Source organism: Mus musculus, chromosome 6, assembly GCF_000001635.26.
Source record: "Mus musculus strain C57BL/6J chromosome 6, GRCm38.p6 C57BL/6J".
NCBI classification, from domain to species: Eukaryota; Metazoa; Chordata; class Mammalia; order Rodentia; family Muridae; genus Mus; species Mus musculus.
This window is the reverse complement of record NC_000072.6, coordinates 136,838,963-136,858,702: the sequence shown is the minus strand read 5'-3', so window position 1 is coordinate 136,858,702 and position 19,740 is coordinate 136,838,963. Positions and strand designations below refer to the sequence as shown.

The 19,740-nt window shown below is 46.0% G+C and overlaps 2 protein-coding genes across 11 annotated transcripts in view; one reads left to right on the top strand and one right to left on the bottom strand.

Annotated features, from left to right (window-relative positions):
• The first annotated feature begins 1,102 nt into the window (after nucleotides 1–1,102).
• Nucleotides 1,103–10,252, top strand: Art4 (ADP-ribosyltransferase 4). The gene is made up of 3 exons (NM_026639.2): nucleotides 1,103–1,540; nucleotides 3,643–4,351; nucleotides 9,016–10,252. Exons 1-3 carry the CDS (start codon nucleotides 1,460–1,462, stop codon nucleotides 9,126–9,128), a joined length of 903 nt encoding a protein of 300 aa, NP_080915.1. The 5' UTR covers nucleotides 1,103–1,459; the 3' UTR covers nucleotides 9,129–10,252.
• A 6,530-nt stretch (nucleotides 10,253–16,782) lies between these two features.
• The window catches only part of BC049715 (cDNA sequence BC049715), a 13,761-nt gene continuing 10,803 nt past the window's right edge, over nucleotides 16,783–19,740 (bottom strand). For 9 of the 10 annotated variants that reach the window (XM_017321634.2, XM_006506262.4, XM_006506265.4 and 6 more), the window contains one exon: nucleotides 16,783–18,963. In XM_017321634.2, coding sequence (XP_017177123.1) covers nucleotides 18,196–18,939 — 744 coding nt within the window. In that variant the 5' untranslated portion in view covers nucleotides 18,940–18,963 and the 3' untranslated portion in view covers nucleotides 16,783–18,195. The remainder of the gene's footprint in view (nucleotides 18,964–19,740) is intronic. The other variant, NM_178776.3, reaches the window with a different exon arrangement.

The following is a 19,740-nucleotide window of genomic DNA, read 5'->3' as shown; positions in this document are numbered from 1 at the left end:
AGGGCTGGAAAGACGGCTCTGCTGGGAAGGCACTGGCCATGCAGCTCACAGGAACTCATCAGGCAGAGCAACAACAGAACAAACGCAGCACGCGCCTGCAGTCCTAGTATGGGGACGCAGACACGGGGCTTCTCAATCCACTACCAAATCTGTGAGCTCCAGGTTCACTGAAAGCCCGGATCAAAAACTAAGGTGGAGAGTGAGGGGTAGGAAGACACTCAAGTTGAACACACACACAAGCACACACACACACACACACACTTGTGAGAAACAAACAAATAAATAAATAAAACATTAATGGGAAACAAACAGTATACAAAGTCTTGTGATTTCACTTCTGCTCTGTGTGTGTGTGTGTGTGTGTGTGTGTGTGTGTGTGTGTGTGTTGTGGGTATAAAGCCAAAATGTAAATCAAAATAGTGGCTTTCTCCAAGCAATCATTTTGAATAATTAGCGTTCCTTCTTTTATGCTTCTATGACTTGGGAAACTTCAGACAGACCAATATTTAACGTGGTAAAAAGAAAGCAGGACCACAATTCCCAAGAACGGAATTTGGTTCTTGTCACAGTTAGATAAGAGGCAGGGAACATAAACAACGTCTGCGAGCCAGCAGACTCTGAAAGGTCGGGAGTAGTGGAAGGACAGCCAGACTTGAGCAGGAAATGTGGTTAACAGTGGAAAGTCGGACTTAACTCCTGCCTGCGGGCCTCATTGCAGATTACAATAGATAGAAAACCTGAAGCTCTCAAAAGAAATAAACATTCAAAGCTGTGACTCCAACAGCCCCCGTCTCTGAACGGGGATGTTTCAAACACACCGTGGAGAGGCAGCAAAGAACACACAACATTAAAAGCCTGTGCTGCTGGAGGGCAATCATTCCAGGGCAGGGCTATCAGCACTGCCAGATGAGCCTGACACAGGTCCACCTTAAGATCGCATCTCCCCAGCTGCGCTTCATGTGCCACTGCAGTGGCTCACAGGGAAAGCCTGGGGCTGCAGATAATGGGACTTGGCCCGAGTACTCCTGGAGCATGCCTTTTCTTGTCGATCTGGGAAAGGCAAGGCTGAACTGCACAGCCTGACCCTGAACAGACCCTTGGCATTCCCCTGCATGCCGACTAGACAGAGAGACGGTTTTTGCCTTCTTTACACTGAAAACCATTCTGTGCCGCGCACATCTGGCCCTTTCGCGGAGACTTCAACACTGCAAAGGCGCTAGACTTCTACCTTGGAGGAAACTGTCGGTTGTTGAGGTTGTTGATATTCAACAGAAGTCACAGTTGCGGCAGGAGCAGAACCTCAGACACAGCCGGAAAAGAAAATGCCAAAGGAGGACTCTAGAGCGTATTCTGGGACGAGGCTTTCAGAATAAAGAAGTGTTGCTGACACAAACCACCAAGCTGCCCACTGACCAGTAGATCTAAGAGAACGTGTCTACCAAGTGCTACAGACAGGAGGATGGCGCTGTGGCTTCCAGGAGGGCAGCTCACCCTGCTGCTACTGCTCTGGGTCCAGCAGACACCCGCGGGGAGCACTGAGGTAGGGGCTATCGAAAAGTTGGTCTCTCATGATCAACGATGCACCAACAGGCTATTCACCTGGGGGCCACCTAATTGCTAAGAACTTAGCCACTGGCAATCTAAGAATAAACAATGTTAGTAAAGAGTGACAGGGAAAATTGCTATAAAAATTAAAAATTTTTAAGTCATAAATCTGGCATAATTGATGTGAGTGCCATTGAGTTATTTTCCCGATTCTTTTAAGTATTAAAGCAATGATTCCACCGGGGCAATAATGTAGACTAACCTGTTTAACTCAAAACCGCTTTATACAGATAGCACACATTTGGAGTATCCTAATTTTAAATATCTATAAACTAAAAATAAGCTAATGATAATGGGTGACACAGGAAACATTTGAGATCTGGAGACATGTTAAAAATGTGTCAGAGTTCATTTTGATATTTGACAGAATGTGATTCTTGGCTTGGATTAATGGAAGCTTGTTTTAAAATCTGGTGCACTGGTTCACATCATCCAATCAGTCTGTAAAATTGACTCTAGATTGTATGTAACTAGACAGCATGACATCATAAATCACACGGTTAAAATACCAAACCGTGTGTTCTCTAGCTCCGCCCCCAACAACGCTGGCCTTGGGCAGAATCTTGCCTTTTGGTGAGTGCTGCTCATGAGAAAAGCATCGTTGTTTTGCCCAGAAATGGTTGAGTGTAGGTGATGCTGATACAGTTCTCACTAACGAGCTGACCGAAGCCAGGGAGCCTCCTTTCGGCACCCTCTAGACAACATTCAACTGTTTCCCCACCTCCAAGAGGGGTGTACTTTCCAGCCCCTCGCTCACCAAGAGGAGGTGCTCCCAGGCACGGCCCCACTGCTCCCCTGAAACGCTGTTTCTCGAGCTTTGGAAGCGCAGCTGCATGCACGGGTTCTGCCCTGCTCTCCACCCTGGAGCCTGGCTAGTCTTATGTCTGTGGCATAAGTGCTTCTCCCCCAAGACAAGCTGTTACCTGAGAGGTCTCAGTCCTGCACTGCCAGTAGCTGGAGAGACAAGTCTGACAGGCTCTGGAATTTACTCTTAGTCCAACTTTCCACCAGATCCAGAGGTGTGTGTGCACCCGGGGGCTAATTGAGGAAGAAGGTGACACTTCAGCTTCCTTGTTTGCTTTAGGTTTTTTCCCCTCCTTTTTGTCCTAGAATCTAAGTCAGCAAGAAGGTTTTTATTTACAGAAGTCTCTCTTGGAAAACCTAACGCTAGATGTACGATAGGGTGGCTGGAAAGATGGCTTGGTGGTTAACGGGGCTTGATGCACAAGGGTGAGGACCTGAGTTCGGGTCCCCAGAATGCACATAAAACCCAGGAGTGGAGGAATGCACATCTGGAAGCCTAGCTTGGGCAGTGAGAAAAAGTTGCAGAGACGGGCCGATCCCTGTTGCTCCAGAGATCACTAGCCAACCACTCAGCTAAACTGCAAAGCTCTTGGCTTAGGGCATGACCTTGTCTCAAAAAATAAAGTGGAGAGTAATGGAGCAAGACCTATGTCATTGACCTCTGGCTTCTCTGTGCATGCACACACATAGCAAAATGTACAGTTAAAATTATATGTATGAATATAAGCTTGCTTTAGTTTTAGTTTGGTTAGGCTGAGACAGAGCCCCCCATTGCAATGCAGGCCAGCCTTGAACTCACAAGCCTTCTCAGACTCACAGCACCTCTTGTATTTCGGCCTTCTAAGGACGATAAGCATAAGCCACCCCCCCCCCCAGCTCTGAGCATGCTTTATGACATGCATGAGAGAATAGGAGGAGGAAGAAACTGAAGAAGTGGAAAGTAGATAAACCAGAAGGTTAGTGCTTTATTGTCAACAGACTCAAATATGGAAACACCATGAGTTCTAAGGTAAAGAACACTTCCTCCCTGGGGAGATGAGCCTTGGAGTTTTCTGTGCCATTTATGAATAATAACAACCCCAGACCAGGTAGGAATAGCATGGAGTCATTATAGTGGGCACAGCTTGAGCATTCCGTGTAAAATACTTCAGCCAGCTCTGTTGGGCACAAAAATCTGCAACCTTGTTTCCATCTGATCTGAATAATGTAAATCGAGGTTTCTTTTCCTCATAGGCTCCTCTTAAGGTCGACGTGGACTTGACACCTGATTCCTTTGATGATCAATACCAAGGCTGTAGCGAACAGATGGTGGAGGAGCTAAATCAAGGAGACTATTTCATAAAGGAAGTAGATACTCATAAGTATTACTCCAGAGCATGGCAAAAAGCCCACCTAACCTGGCTGAACCAGGCAAAGGCCCTCCCGGAGAGCATGACCCCGGTGCATGCTGTGGCCATTGTGGTTTTCACCCTGAATCTCAATGTGAGCTCTGACTTGGCCAAGGCCATGGCCAGGGCTGCGGGATCTCCTGGGCAGTACAGTCAGTCATTCCACTTCAAGTATCTGCACTACTACCTCACCTCAGCCATCCAGCTGCTGAGGAAAGACAGCTCTACAAAGAACGGCAGTCTGTGTTACAAGGTGTACCACGGGATGAAGGATGTGAGCATTGGAGCCAACGTAGGTTCCACCATTCGATTCGGCCAGTTCCTCTCTGCCTCCCTGCTAAAGGAAGAGACACGGGTGTCTGGAAACCAAACCCTGTTTACCATTTTCACTTGTCTGGGTGCCTCTGTGCAAGACTTCTCTCTCAGGAAGGAAGTCTTGATCCCCCCCTATGAGTTATTTGAAGTCGTAAGTAAGAGCGGCAGCCCCAAAGGAGATTTGATAAACTTGCGGTCTGCTGGGAACATGAGCACGTATAACTGCCAGCTGCTAAAAGGTGAGCTTGCTCTAAATTGGGTCTGTACATAGAAGAGTCAGAAATCAATCTTCATTTATAGAAGGGTTTTCTTTTTCTTTTTCTTTTTCTCTTTCTTTTTCTTTTTCGTTTTCTTTTTCCTTTTCTTTTTCTTTTTCTTCCTTTTTCTTTTTCTGAGTGGGCTAGGAGTAGGGAGTTGAAAACAGGGAAACCTGTCCCCAGTAATGATGGAACTGACCACCTAAGTTTACGTTCTGCTTCATGTCCCTCCCTCTTCTACCTTTAAAAAAAAAAAAAGAGTCTCTGAAGTGGTACTGTATTAGGTCCTTATCCACTGGGCTATGTTCCAGCAACCCAGAAGTTGGTTGCAAACCTAGGTACTACCAAACTCTACAAAATGATGTTTCTTTCCTATATATACATACCTGTGGTACCACTGAATTTATAATAAGCCAAAAGTATTTTAAACGTTCACTCTCCCCATCCCACAATATCTTATTGTAACTTACCCCCCTCTCCTTGCTATAACGTGACTCAATACCATTTGTGTGTCATGAGAAGACGTGAGGGAATGGCCTGGGCAGGCAACATATACAGTGTGGAAACATGGGACGAAAGTATGATTGGCAGCCCACTCGGGACGGACCACAAGATTTCATCTTGCTATGCAGAATGAGATCCAATCTAGTTTATGAGTGGTGACATTTCTGAAATACTTCATGTACAATTTTCAGAGCACACTTGACTAAAAATCAAGTCATAAAAAAGTAAAATTGATGATTTTATATTCCTTATTCTATAGAAAACACAGATTTTTAATAAGCTTTGATTGTTGCCCAGGTTCCAAGTACCAAGGAGCTGGACCATAGAGAAGTAAGGCAAGAGCTCAAACTGGTAGCAAAAGAAGATTCAAGGGAGGAAATATGAGAAGGAAAAGTTAAATTATTCTACACTGCCCTATCTCCCCTGTAATTATTTTGTTGCCCCCCACATGACCTATACTGGTTACCATAGTAACATGTTTTCATGTTTCCTAAAAGATTCAAAGTATGCCAACTAATGTTAATTTGTTTTTCTCCCTTAAGTGGTTTCTTTCAGCAAAACAATATGTGCCAAACACACACACACACACACACACACACACACACAGACACACACACACACACACACACACACAATCTGCTCTTTATAGCTGCATTTACAAAGAAGGATTTATGTCAAAATATTTCAGATCATCAAAATTCTTGGCATGCTTTCTAGAAAAAAAAAACACAGGCAGCTGTTTGTAGCAGCTTAGTTTTACCTGTGACCTTTGCCAGTGACAAACCATGGTATTGTGGCCTTGGGGGAGGGGCTTAGCCTCTGGGCCTGTTGCTTCCCATGAGAGGGGGTCAGCAGCAATGAGGCCTGTGAGGAGGCCTGAAGCCCTGAGCTGCTTCCTCTGCTGATGAAAGAGAAGCAATGTCTGCTTGGGGAAATGACGCAGCAGAACCTAGGCGAGCACTACCTGCTCAAACAGAAGCAAGAAACTGGGAAGGCCTCTGCAAGGGAAAGAGGGATAATGGCTTAGCAGTGTAGCCGTGGGCTTTAGTGAGACAGACAGAGAGGACAGAGACAGACACAGGAGCTCCACTACAGGTCCAGTGCCCACTTTTTCCTGGGGAATCTTCTAAAGATTAACAGGAAGGAAAAGCTACTTTAACCTGGTAGGGCGGCATTAAAAAATACATAATTGGGGCCTGGAGAGATGGCTCATTAGTCAAGAACATGTACTGGTTGGTACTTGGCAAAGGGCCTGAGTTCGGTCTCCAGAACACAAAACAACCAGCCACAACTAGTTTTCAGTCCAGGCCCAGAGACTGAAGCATCCAGCTTCCTCAGGTACCTGGCCTCACGGTGGGGAACTGCTCAGTGGAGACCTCTGTCCTCGGGGGACTTCCACTTCAGTGTGGGGAGACAACCCAGAGTGAGAGAACCAAATGGACCATAGAGGAGGAGGTGGAGGCTACCACAGAATAGAATTGAGATAGACCAGGGGCTAGGAGATGCTGTGTGAGGCGGTTGCAGTATTAATGTGGTCATTAAGGAAAGCACCAGGGGTTACACTGAGTAAAGGGGGCGGGAGGAGAGTTAGTCATAGAAGAATCTAAGGAAAGAGCCTCCCAAGGAGGACTCAGCCTCTGCCTGCACACACCTGTGACACTTACTGACAAGCCTCTGCCTGCACACACCTGTGACACTTACTGACAAGCCTCTGCCTGCACACACCTGTGACACTGACACACCTCTACCTACACACACCTGTGACACCGACATGCCTGTCTGCACACACCTGTGACACCGACATGCCTGTCTGCACACACCTGTGACACTGTCACACCTCTGCCTGCACACACCTGTGACACCGACATGCCTCTGCCTGCAAGCACCTCTGACACCGACACCCCTCTGCCTGCACACACTTCTGACACTGACATGCCTCTGCCTGCACATACCTGTGACACCGACATGCCTGTCTGCACACACCTGTGACACTGTCACGCCTCTGCCTGCACACACCTGTGACACCGACATGCCTCTGCCTGCAAGCACCTCTGACACCAACACCCCTCTGCTTGCACACACCTGTGACACTGCCTCTGCCTGCACACACCTGTGACATTGACACACCTGTCTGCACACACCTGTGACACCAACATGCCTCTGCCTGCACACACCTGTGACACCAACACCCCTCTGCCTGCACACACCTGTGACACCAACACCCCTCTGCCTGCACACATCTGTGACACTGCCTCTGCTTGCACACACCTGTGACACTGACACCCCTCTGCCTGCACACACCTGTGACACTGACACCCCTCTGCCTGCACACACCTGTGGCACTGACACCCCTCTGCCTGCACACACCTGTGACACTGCCTCTGCCTGCACACACCTGTGACATTGACACACCTGTCTGCACACACCTGTGACACCAACATGCCTCTGCCTGCACACACCTGTGACACCAACACCCCTCTGCCTGTACACATCTGTGACACTGCCTCTGCTTGCACATACCTGTGACACTGACACCCCTCTGCCAGCACACACCTGTGACACTGACACCCCTCTGCCTGCACACACCTGTGGCACTGACACCCCTCTGCCTGCACACACCTGTGACACTGCCTCTGCCTGCACACACCTGTGACACTGACACGCCTGTGCCTGTACACACCTGTGGCACTGACACCCCTCTGCCTGCACACACCTGTGACACTGCCTCTGCTTGCACACACTTGTGACACTGACATGCCTCTGCCTGCACACACCTGTGACACTGTCATGCCTCTGCCTGAACACACAAAAGCCAGTAAACACATTTAAAAAAAAAAACATCAAGTGTCATGACACACATCTACAAACCTAGCACTAAAGGGGACAGGAAGAGACAGGTGGAACCCTAGCCTAAATGGCCGACCATTATAGTCAATCAGTTAGCTCCAGGGCCAGGGAGAGACTGTCTCAAAAAATAAAGTGGAGAGTGATAGAGAAAAACCCTCAATGACCTATGGCCTCCACATGTATGTGCAGACAGGCACATGTGCACTTTTACACATGCTCACATAGAAACTTTATACACACATTTTTAATGCCAAGGGCTAAAAGCAGATCCAGAATAACCATCAAACATTAGCTTTCATGGCAGTGGTGAAAATGATGATAAAGATAGGGACGAGGGAGTAGAGTCAAGATGATGATGATGACCATGACGACGATGATGCCAGGACAGCTGAGCAAGTCTCTGGACCTCTCCCTGTGCCTCTCTCTAGTCTCGTTATATGGACAATAACTTGAGCTCTCAGCCAGGAAACCTAAGAGGATGCTGCTGGGTTCCTGTTCTTGATAACATGACAGTTCCTTAAGGGACAAATGGTTTATTTGGGCTCATGCTTGAGGAGACGCAGTTCATCCCAGTGGGGAAGGCCCTGGGGCAGGAGCATAACGCTGCTTCTCAGGGTGAGGCCACAGGAAACAGGAAGCAGACAAGAAACAGGGTCCCCTCCAGTGAGTAAGTCTCCCACCCTGGCTGCACCTAGACAGGGGCAGCACACAGCACCACCAGCAGGAGCAGAGACTTGCTTGAGTTTGGGTTTTTATAAGTAACTGATGTGAAAGGTTTCAATGAGAGAGTCGTTGTGTTATGTTGAACCAGGGAAGAAATGAGCTAGTTTCCAAAGAAAATTCTCTGCTGCTGGGGCTGGTGACATGGCCCATGAGTTAAGAGCCACTGCAACTTCTGCAGAGGAATATGGTTCAGTCCCCAGCACACATTAGGTGGCTCACAACTGCCCATATGCCTACACTCGGTTATTTCAAAGCAAAAGGCAGAGGCAAAGGCAGGTGGATCTCTGTGAGTTAGAGACTACCTGTCTATATAGTAAGTTGCAGACCAGCCAGGACTACAGAGTGAGACTCAATTCAAAGATACAAACATACATACATACATACATACATACATACATACATACATACATACATACCTCTGATGCACTGCCTCACTATGTAGCCCTGGCTGGTCTTGAACTCACAGAGAACCCCTTGCTTCTGGCACCTAAGTGGGAGGACTGAAGCCCTGTCACGGTGCCCCCTCTGCCACCCAGCTCATCTCTAAGTTGTGTCTTCTTTGTTTTTCACAGCTTGCAGCAAGAAGTGCGCCCCTGCTCCAGTGGTTATCGGCTGCCTCTTTTTGGTCACTGTTGTTATCTCGTCCAAAAGCAGAGCGCAAAGGAATCTACTGGCTCCTTTTTAAAGGAGCTGCTTAAATTTGATGCTCCTATTTGTGTTACCAAAGTCTGAGGCCCACACTTCCCACAATACCACAGAAGATGTGCAAGAAAAGTTCATGGGGGGGGAGAGGGGGCGGGGACAACCCTAAGTTCAAATCTAGGCCTAAATAAGGCAGAAGACTGTCAGAAATCCCTGCCTAAAAGGATTTAGGCTACTTTTTCCTGTTGCTGTCAGCAAAACCAATCACAGAAGCTCAAACAAAGTTCAGGATGAAAGCTTTGCTTCCACTTATAAACTTACAGAACATCGTAGACCAGAAGTGTTTGGTCCCAGCAGCACCAGGCACTACAGAAGCAGATACCAGGCAGACTATCAAATCTCAAGGCCTGCCCCTTGTGACTCACTTCCTCCAGCAAGGCTCCACCTCCGGAAGACTCTACAGCCACGAAAAATAACACCACCAGAAGGAGACAAAGATCTCAACACATGAGGCACATTTAACCTTCAAACCACAGCAAGGTCTTAGTGTTCAGCGCTCTCTTCCAGGAGAGGAGATGGGAGTCCTGACAGACAAGGGCAGAACATCCCTGCTCTGTGAAGGTTTTTCCTACCCAGACCCGTCTTTGCTCTGCCCTCCTCAGGAACCTCACAAAGGACCACTCTCCTGCAGCCAGCCAACCAGAACTGAAAAGGGCCTTCAGCACACTGCTACTGAAAGCCATGCATGGCGTCTTCCTTGCCTGTCCATTTGCCCTTCCCAGTCTCAGGGCCTTGGTCTTATTCAGTGAAGACACCCAAGGATACCACTTGCCCATTACTTGGCCAGAGATCCATGACAAAATGACAATCTTGTGGCAGCATATGAGACAGAATTAGGATACGTTTTCTAGATTAGTTTTGGGAGCGCAGCATTCAGAATCTATTGTGAGTGATTATAAAAGCTGAGCACATGGCACGCTGCGTTGCCTGTAGCTGCCTCGCCACCAAGAGATAAGAATTTGCCTCCCTAAGAAACTAATTCAGTGGAGGCAGTGCTAAGAAACAGAGAGAAGATAGGCAAGATGAGCCTCTAGCGCCAAACTGGGCCTGAACCAGATAGTCAGCTTCATCATTTTCATGGATTAATAAATGATATCTGTGCTAACGAAGGGTGGCTGTGTTTTCTATCTCAAGCACTCGGAGAGGTGCAGGTGAGTACAGACTTGCGCTGTTTGCTTTTCAAACTAGTGACTAAGTAGTAACAGATCAAAGAGGAGCCAGTAGAGAGGCGAACGATCTTTCTCCAGAGATTTTTTTATTGGCTTTCAAGATCAGATCAATGTGCTCACAAAGCAGAAGGCACGTGGAAACCAGAGAGAGAAAAAAATGGGATGTATTAGTGTGGGAATTCTTAGGCAGTGGAGAGAGACAGAAAAAGAGCCTGATTGCAACAGACCTGGTTGTTTATTCCAGAACAGGGTGGGACAGACACTCTCCCGAGGGAAAGGGGTGCCTGTGTCCAGCAAAGTCTCTTCCTGGGGGTGGAGTGAGGGTATTGCCTGTACCCATAATGGATAGAGCAGTTCCAAAGTCTCTCTCTCTCTGTGAGCTTAGGATGCCGCCAGGGGGCAGCACTGAGGTGCCAGGTGCAGGACAGATGATTAACTGCCCCTTGTGTGGCCACAGAAGCCAGCACCTCTGGCTCTCTGTTCTTTCTGGCCTCCCTCTCTGAGACAGGCTGCCCCAGCAAGGTCATTGGTAGGCACCCTGTCTTATGACCAAGGCATTCTATCAGTTAGTAAAAACTTCATCCATGCCTGTAACAAGCTCCTACATGCATATCCCCCAGAATAATATTAAACATTGGAATTTAGGCACGTTTCCTTATTGACTAGATGGAAACCTTTATTTCAAATTTGTATAGAAAAGTATCTGTTGTCAGGGGAGGATGTGTGTGGAAGTCAAGGTGAGAATGTGGAAAAGCTGAACATCACTGACCACCAAAATAGTTGAGCTTCATTGTGCACTAGGAGATGCAGACTATAAACTACCAAAGTTCAGACCTGGAAACATTTTCCACCCTTTCCCTCAGGAAGTGCACAGTGTAAATGCAGACCTGATCGCCAAAGGCCCTGCCACTCAGGTACGTGGAGGGAGGAGTCTGGGGCAACTTTGAGCTTCTGAGCTGTGACTACATGGGCCATTCTTGGCCCCTTGAAGAATGAGATTTAAAAAAAAGTAGCAGACTTGGAAACCAACCCCTGTGCACCAGAGAGAGGGGCTGTGCTACAATTCAAGCAACAGAATGGATAGCTAGCGATGTTAACCACCTGCTGGATACCAGGGCTGTCTTAGGTAGGGTTTCTATTGCTGCAACAAAGCACAGTGACCAAAGCAACTTGAAGAGGAAAGGGTTTATTCGGCTTACTCTTCCACAGCACTGTTCATCATCAAAGGAAGTCAGGACAGGAACTCACCCAGGGCAGGATCCTGGAGGAAGGAGCTGATGCAGAGGCCATGGAGGAGTGCTGCTTACTGGCCTGGTAGAATTTACTCGGTTTGCTTTCTTATAGAATCCAGGACCATGAGCCTAGGGATGGCATGACTCAGTCTGGGCCCTCACCCATCAATCACTTAAGAAAATGCACTACAGGCTTGCCTACAGCCCAACCTTATTAAGGCATGGTTTTTAAATTGAGGTTCCCTCCTCGGATACATATATGTGTGTGTGTATACATATACATATACATATACATATACACATACACATACACATACACATACACATACACATACACATACACATACACATACACATACACATACACATATACATACATGCATATATATATTACTATCCAGCACAGAGAACAAGAATTTCCACAAATAATTCCTGTCAAGCTTTGCATATATATATTACTATCCAGCACAGAGAACAAGAATTTCCACAAATAATTCCTGTCAAGCTTTGCATAGGGTCTTTGGTAGCTATCTGTGGGACATCTTTGCAGTGAGCCCTGGAAAGGTAACAGTGAAATGACATTGCAGGAAAAGAAGCCACCCAACATCTGGCATATAGTTGGTTTTTTGTGCCATATAAATTCACTTATTGATCTGTGTGATATGCAAAGTATCTTGGGCATTAGAAGTTGAGAATAGGGTGGGCAAGATGGTTCCACAGGTAAAGGTGCTGGCTGCACAGCCTAACAATGCAGATTTGATATCTGGAGCTCATGTGAAGAACCAGATATGGTCATGTACATCTGCAATCCCAGTACTTCTACAGTGAGACGGGAAACAGACAGAAGAGCCGCCATGAAACTCATGGGAGGCCAGCCAAACAGAAACATCCAAAAGAGCATGCCTTAAACACAAGGTGGTAGGGGAGACCAACTTCCAAAGGCACCTTCTGATGGCCATATGCATGCCATGGGCATGCCTACAATCACACACACATACAACAGTAGTTACAAACTTCATTTCTCTTCCTTTTTTTTTTCCTTTAAAAGTTGAATACACTTGAATAGATCTCTCATAAATTTGTAATCTCTTAAGAAGAAATTTAAAAACAAGCCACAAGAGGAATATCAAAAGAAAGGAACACCAAGTCTTCTATTTGTGAGAGTCCAAGCAAAAGCTGCCTTGAAGAACCAGGAAGCTTTGGAGGAGGGCAGCATTTGAGCCAGGGCGTAGGATGTAGAGTGGGAGGAAAGCGGGAGGAGGGAGAGAGACAATCACACATTGTATGTGCCAGTGCTTTGTGCCCAAAGCATGATTGAACTGTAGATGCTTGAAACTGAGAAGAAAACAAAACGTTTCTGGTCCCAGGAGAATGAAGGTTTCTAGCAGAGAAAAGGGTTTGTTTAGGTGAGATGGGTGGGGCCTTGTGTAGGAAAGAGGAAAGTAGAAAGGCACCGCAAAGCAGAGATGATCCGAGAACTCACAGAGCCAGGGGAAAGTTGGATGTGGCAGAGGAAGGGGGAAGGCGGTGGAAGGATTTAAAGCTACACAGGTGGGGCTGGCAAGAGGGCTCTTCAGCAAAGGTGCTTCCTGCTAAGCCCACTGAACTGAACCTGATCCCACAACCTACATGGTAGAAGGAGACTTCCAAAAGTTGTCCTCTCACCTCCACATGAGCATCATGCGCCCACTTACACACACACACACACACACACACACATGCCCCTTTACACACACACAGACACACACAGACACACACATTTTATTTAAAATATTTTCAAATTTACAAAGCCACACAGTGAAGAAAGAAAGTCAGGCTTCTGAGTAGAACAGTTTTTACAAGTGAGTCTTAAAGAGTGCTCTCCACACACAACATCAGATTTTTTGTTATTATTTCTTTTTTGTTTGTTTTTGTTGGTTTCCGGTTTGGTTTGGTTTGGTTTGGGTTTTGTTTTGAGCATCCTTTAGTGAACATAGTGGAAATGTGGACTCTAAAGCCAAGAGCTGTGTCAGCAGACTCATTAGCAATCTGTGCCTCCATACAACTCTGCTCTCTCCTCCAACAATGGAAAACATTGTGCCTGGGATGTGGTCATGACTCTCAGGACGTAAGTTTTCAAAGGATGACTTTGTTCTCCCTCCTCCTGCTGTTGATGGACCCTTTAAAGCTCTGAAGACAGAGATAATTCTCTTCAAATTATGTAGATGTATAAGTTTGGTTAAGGGTAAAAACAGGGCTCATATTCCCTTGAGCTATCCCAGAAGATCAACAATTTATAGTACAAAATCTGTAAAGTGGGCCATTTATTTAAATTAAGCCCAAGTCCAAGCTGACATTTCTTGATTGAAGTTAGACATGATAACACACCTAAAATCCCAGCACTGGGAGGCTGGGAGGTGGAGTCAGGAGGATGCCTAGAGTTTGCTAGAAGTTAGTTGTAGGCAATCTGTGGGCTCCAGGGTCAGAAACAGAACCTTTCTCAAAAAATAAGGTGGAAGGCAATAGAGGAAGACACTTAATATGGACCTTTGGCCTCTACTCTCTCTCTCTCTCTCTCTCTCTCTCTCTCTCTCTCTCCCTCTCTCTCTCCCACACTCATGAAACCATACAAGACTCATTTAGATATTTCAATGTAATTTCTCATTTCTCTTCCTCTGTTAGTCGGGGTATCTTCTATAGGTAAAACCAGTGCTCAGATTATAAATTTGCACAGACTGTTAAAAGAAACTTCTAGACAAGGTATATAGTGAGGAATCTCCCATAGTGATTTCATTGAAATGATACAAGCATGTCTTAGGGTTTTACTGCTGTGAACAGACAACATGACCAAGACAAATCTTATAAAGGACATTTACTTGGGGCCGGATTACAGGTTCAGAGGTTCAGTTCATCATCATCAAGGTGGGAGCAGGCAGCATCCAGGCAGGCATAGTGCAGGCAGAGCTGAGAGTTCTACATCTTCATCTGAAGGCTGATAGTGGAAGACTGACTTCCAGGCAGCTAAGATGGGGGTCTTAAAGCCCACACCCACAGTAACATACTTAATCCAACAGGGCCACACCTTCTAATAGTACTGCTCCCTGGGCCAAGCATATGCAAACCACCACAAAGCATATGTTGTCTATGTATATAAAAATATCCTGAATCAGTTTACTATTTTATTTCTGTCATAGTGCAGTGTTCTCTTTAATAGGTCCACCCATCTGAAGTTCTGTGTGTACTCTTTCAGTTAAAACAGCAGAATGGCTTGGAGAATGGTCCATCACTGGCTCTTCTTGCATAGGACCTAGCTTCACTCCCCAGCATCCACATGGTCACTTACAATACTCTAAACCTCCAGTTCCAGGGACTCTTCTCCAGTTCCTCTGCTCTTCTCTGGCTTCTGAGGGATCCTGCATGTATGTGATACATATGCAGGGAAAACACCCATAACTTAAAATGAGAAGAAATTAATCTTAAAACAAAAACAAAAAAAACAAAAAAAAACAAAAAAACAAGTGGAAAAAATTCTGGATAATTTGCTTACAAAATCAGGATTTTCTAATTTCCTTCTTCAGTGATCCGATTCCAGTTATTTAGGTTGGATTAACTCATTTTCCTTTTTAAATCGTCTGTTGGTTTGTTTTCTGAGACAATGTTCCTGAGCTCCAGGCCAGCCTCAAACTCCCTACTTAGCTGAGTGTGGTCTTGAACTTCTGGCCTTCCTGCCTCCACCTCAGGAGCACTAGGCCTGCAGGTGGCCTGGGGCCACCAACCCCAGTTTTACTCAGTCCTGGGGATCGAGCCAAGGGGTTAGTCCAGACAAGACAAGCAGTTCTACAACTCAGCTAGATCCTCAGCCCAATCTAATCTTGATTTGGCAAAATTCAACTGTCAATTCGCTTCCTTCACAAATGCTTAAGGACAATAGCTTTGCATCCACCAACATCCTACATGTAAGTATTATAAAGACAATGAAATATGATTTTTAATTTACTTTTATTTAAGTTTTTAAATATTTTGATCATGTTTTCCATGCCCCAAACTCTTCCCAGAACTTACCCACCTCCCTATCCACCCTACTTCATGTTCTTTCTCCCTGTCCCTCTCCCTGTCCTTCTCTCTCTCCCTCTCTCTCTCTCTCTCTCTTTGTCTCTCACACACACACACCTCTCTCAAAATTATCTACTCAGGCAAATCAAAAACAAACAAACAAAGCACCAATTAGACAAAACTAAAAATAAGACAAAAATCCAACAAAAATGGAGGTTGCTTTGCATTGGCCAGCTATCCCTGGGCGTGGTGCCTGTCTAGAGTGTGCATTGGAGTGAGTTGATTGGAGAGAAACTCAGTATCTGCATTGGAGGAAACGGATTTTCTCTTCCCAGCAGCTGTCAACTGCAAACAGCTCCCTGGTTAGGGTGTAACTGTGTCCATTTCATCGTTTCAATACCCAGGTTGCAGTGTGACTCCATCAGAGGAGACCACACTCACACACGTGGAGGTTCCCCTGTGTGTTTAGAGTATATAGTAAGAAGACTCGTATAGTAAACTGTGGCTCTTCCTGGACAAGCCCAGGCCTAAGCTCTGGGTGTGTCTTACTTTCCTTGTGAGAACTTCATTTAACCTTCAATCTTTCCTAAGCCCCAATTCTTTGTTACACTGGCCACGCCTAAAATTGTTCCCTGCACTGAAGCCACGATTCCTCATTTGGCCTGAGAGGAGCCCCCCTAAAATATTAGAGGAACTTTTTGTACTGCTGTCAGTGGGAGAGTGGAGCTGTGCCTCCTCTGTCCACCCTGACAAAAATACCTATCCTTTTTAGCTACCAGTATTCCCTTACCCTGAGACCTTCGAGAGAGCAGATGGGAACAAACCGTGTGCTCTGGTCTTACTTGTGTAAGTAAGAAAATTATATTGCCATCCACTCATTGTTTTACGTAGTCCTAAGTAAATCATATCCGGAATATCTAGTAGTTTATGACAGTCAAGACACTGGACATTACAGAACTTGTACTGAGGCAGGAGAATAGGGCTGAGAGAGGGCCATGAAAAACCTGATACAAATGAAGTACAAAGCGTTCTTTGGAAAGTCAGTTGTGTTGGAAGGTGTTCTGCTGGGGCAAACCTGTGAAGGAGTGTTTTCTTGAAGTGGACACAGGTACAAGGCAAAGGCAGACGTGTGAAGGAAGGAAGCAGACGCAGGAGAGAGGGTACTCTGCTAAAGCAAGCACATGAAAGGACACGTGATGAAGGATTCTTTGCCAACAACACACATGTATTGGTCAGCCTTACACTGCATAGTAGAGCTGCATTTGTGGGACTCTGTGGACTTGATACATTTGCTGAGGCAAGGCACGTGGAGGACATGTTATGTTTGCAGGGTAAAAAGAGGGTATAAACAGGACTCGACAAAGTGATGGAGACAGAGCTTGGCTTGCTGGTGCAGCTAGCTGTGCAAAGCTTATGAGTCTTGCATCTTTGCTGATCTTCACTTCCCTGAGAGAGGAACAGCTGAGAACTCCTTCTGGTGTCCCTCCAGGTCTCTCCTGGTGACTCAAGCCAAGGCTGAGGCCTGGCTGTCTCTGCTAGGTTGTGCCACCTCTGCTTGCTACCCCAATGTTACCTGACTGGACTGCTGGTGTATCTGTGAAGTGTTTGCAGTGGATCCATCTGCCGCTGCCTGCTAACATATGAACTAAGCTGATTTCCAGACAACAAAGACTTCACTCCAAAGAACCCTTCTAAGCAGGCCCACTTATTTTCCTTTCTTTTCTACAACCTCCGGTGAGTGGTGAGCTACAAGGGAGATTAAAGTGTTTAAGAGCCATCATTTAAAAAGGGATTTGAAAAAATTAAAGTCATAACAAAGGCTGTGCAACTACCACATGAAGCAAACTTCTAGCATAAGGAAAGACGTTGTCTCCTGTAGGTAGGACAGCTTGGGCACAAAAGCCCATAACAAAAAACATAACAAAGCTGGCATTATGCAAGTGCCCCATCAAGGATCACAACTCTTCCAGGGCGACACCATTGAGCATCTGACCTTCCCTCTCAACTCTGGCCCACTTCCTCTCCTGAAAGCGCATCCTTTCTGTATTTCTGCTACAGGATAGATTTCTCTGCCCTGTTTTTTTGTCCCAGGATGCAGGAAGCTGGAAATCCTGACAAGGTGACTCCACTCTCAGCCTATACCAGTATGAATGACAAAATCCAGTTTGTATGCTCCCTAAGAGTAAACAGTCATGCCATCTAGATTACCATAAGGTACATATTGCCACATGGAAATGAATAGATTGCCATATGATAATGCCAGTACTTACCTGGACTTCACACTGTTGCCACTGGAGATAGACTTGTGAGGAGGACAGACCAGTAGCTTTAATATGCTTTAAGAGCAACCACTTATTTAGAACTATCCCCAAGTGAAATGCTGCCTCGGTCCTTGCAGCAGGGCATTCTGTTTAGTCACTGCCATTTCAAGCAGGCTTTCTTTGATTATTATTGTTTTTTTTAACAAAGCAGAACTACAGGTGAGTGGCTTGCCAAGTGATGACTCTGCCCTTGGGTTCTAACATACCAAATATACAGCATCAATAAAATGTACACGGTACCATGAAAAATTCGAGAACTCAAGCTGCTTTTCATTCAGAAAGGAACATGTTGTCCTCTACTTGCCCTGGACCTGCGTAAGTACAAAGATATCCCCTTCCATGGTCTTGATGGATTTCTGGAGGACCTGTAACGTTATCTCCATACTCTTGACAAACTGTTCCAGCTCATCTGCGGCTGCTTCTACGGGCGTGTGGGCATTCTCAGGACTTAGCACATCTTGCAGCTTCCTCAAGGTTTCCTCTGTAGTGGCTTTGGGACATTCTGGACTCTTGTTTTTCTCAGATGTGGTGGCATCTGAGGTGGCATCTGACTGCTCTTTGGTCTCCTCTCTATAGAGGTCACTTAATCGAAGACCCATGATGGGGAACTGCATCAGGAGTGAGAGAGAAGTTTCTAGATTCACAAGCACATGACTGGTCTTCAGGACCAAGGCAGCACCTGATGTCTGGATGTTTCTGAGCATATCTTCCGCGGTGTGGTGTGGAGCAATGGTGGCGCACTTCTCCACTGCAGAGGTCATAGCAGTCAGCACCTTAGAGCACAACGGCTCCTTCTGCATTTGTTTGTGCTTTCCATCCACCATCAGTTGCATCTCTTTGAAATTTCTGATCATTTGTTCAAAGAAATCTTTAATGCAGCTCTCTTCGTTCAGATTCATGGGAAGGATCTGAGTCTTCATCGTGAGGTTAAACAGCTCAACGAACCGATTTATGAAGGAGACCAGGTCTCGTATGTGGAAGAAGAATAGTTTGGCAGCTTGGATCAGTCTCTCTTTATCCTTTTCTGACTCAGAAGACATTTCTCCAACAAACAACTTTCAACCCTGTTAAGCAAAGCAGAATCCAAATGAAAACTAGAACTGGCCATGAAGAGACGGGAAGGATGCTATAAACACGCCAAGCTAAGTCTTGACAAGGGTGACAAAGTACATATGACTCTGGGCTTTAATCGAAACAGGAACAGAAATAAAGAGAAGGATAGGATAGTAAACGCTCCTGACTGTCTGCCATATACATGCTAGGTAGCTGGCTGGGCATTAGCAGTCTTGGAGGCCACTGAAAACCAATCCTCCCTCCCAGTCAGTGGTGCATCCCAGTTTTAGTTTCCCTGGTAACGCACCAATTTTACGAAAGGAAAAATATCACAGTTGGAAATGCCACAGAAGAGGGAGGAAACATCGAAACTGCACTTTAAGATCCGAACCCATGAAAGGAGGAGGGCTGTGTAGAACGGCTTTGCTGGTGCCTCATAAGAGAAGGCTATTTCAAGCTGGGCATAGTGGTGCATGCCTTTAATCCCAGCAGAGGTGGGTGGGTCTCTGTGAGTTCCGGGCCAGCCTGGTCTACATATTGAGTTCCACGTCAACCAGGGCTATCTAGAGATAACCATGTCTCACAAAAAGAAACATGGGGGAGAGGGTAATTTCTTTCTGGTATGGTAGTTTATAGACTTTTTTTCTATTTTTCTTGAATTAGTTTGATCTACTGTGCTTTAAGACTTCGGGGCAAAAGAACGAAATGTGAGCTCTACGTCTGGCCCTGGACTACAACAGGTCTCTAAACTGCCGTGAGAACATAACTTATAAAGATGTACTTTTGTC

Coding starts and splice junctions, on each gene's coding strand:
- Art4 (NM_026639.2), top strand. CDS start 1,460: ATGGCGCTGTGGCTTCCAGGAGGGCAGCTCACCCTGCTGCTACTGCTC. Junction 1,541..3,642: donor CACCCGCGGGGAGCACTGAG/GTAGGGGCTATC, acceptor TTTTCCTCATAG/GCTCCTCTTAAGGTCGACGT. Junction 4,352..9,015: donor TAACTGCCAGCTGCTAAAAG/GTGAGCTTGCTC, acceptor TGTTTTTCACAG/CTTGCAGCAAGAAGTGCGCC.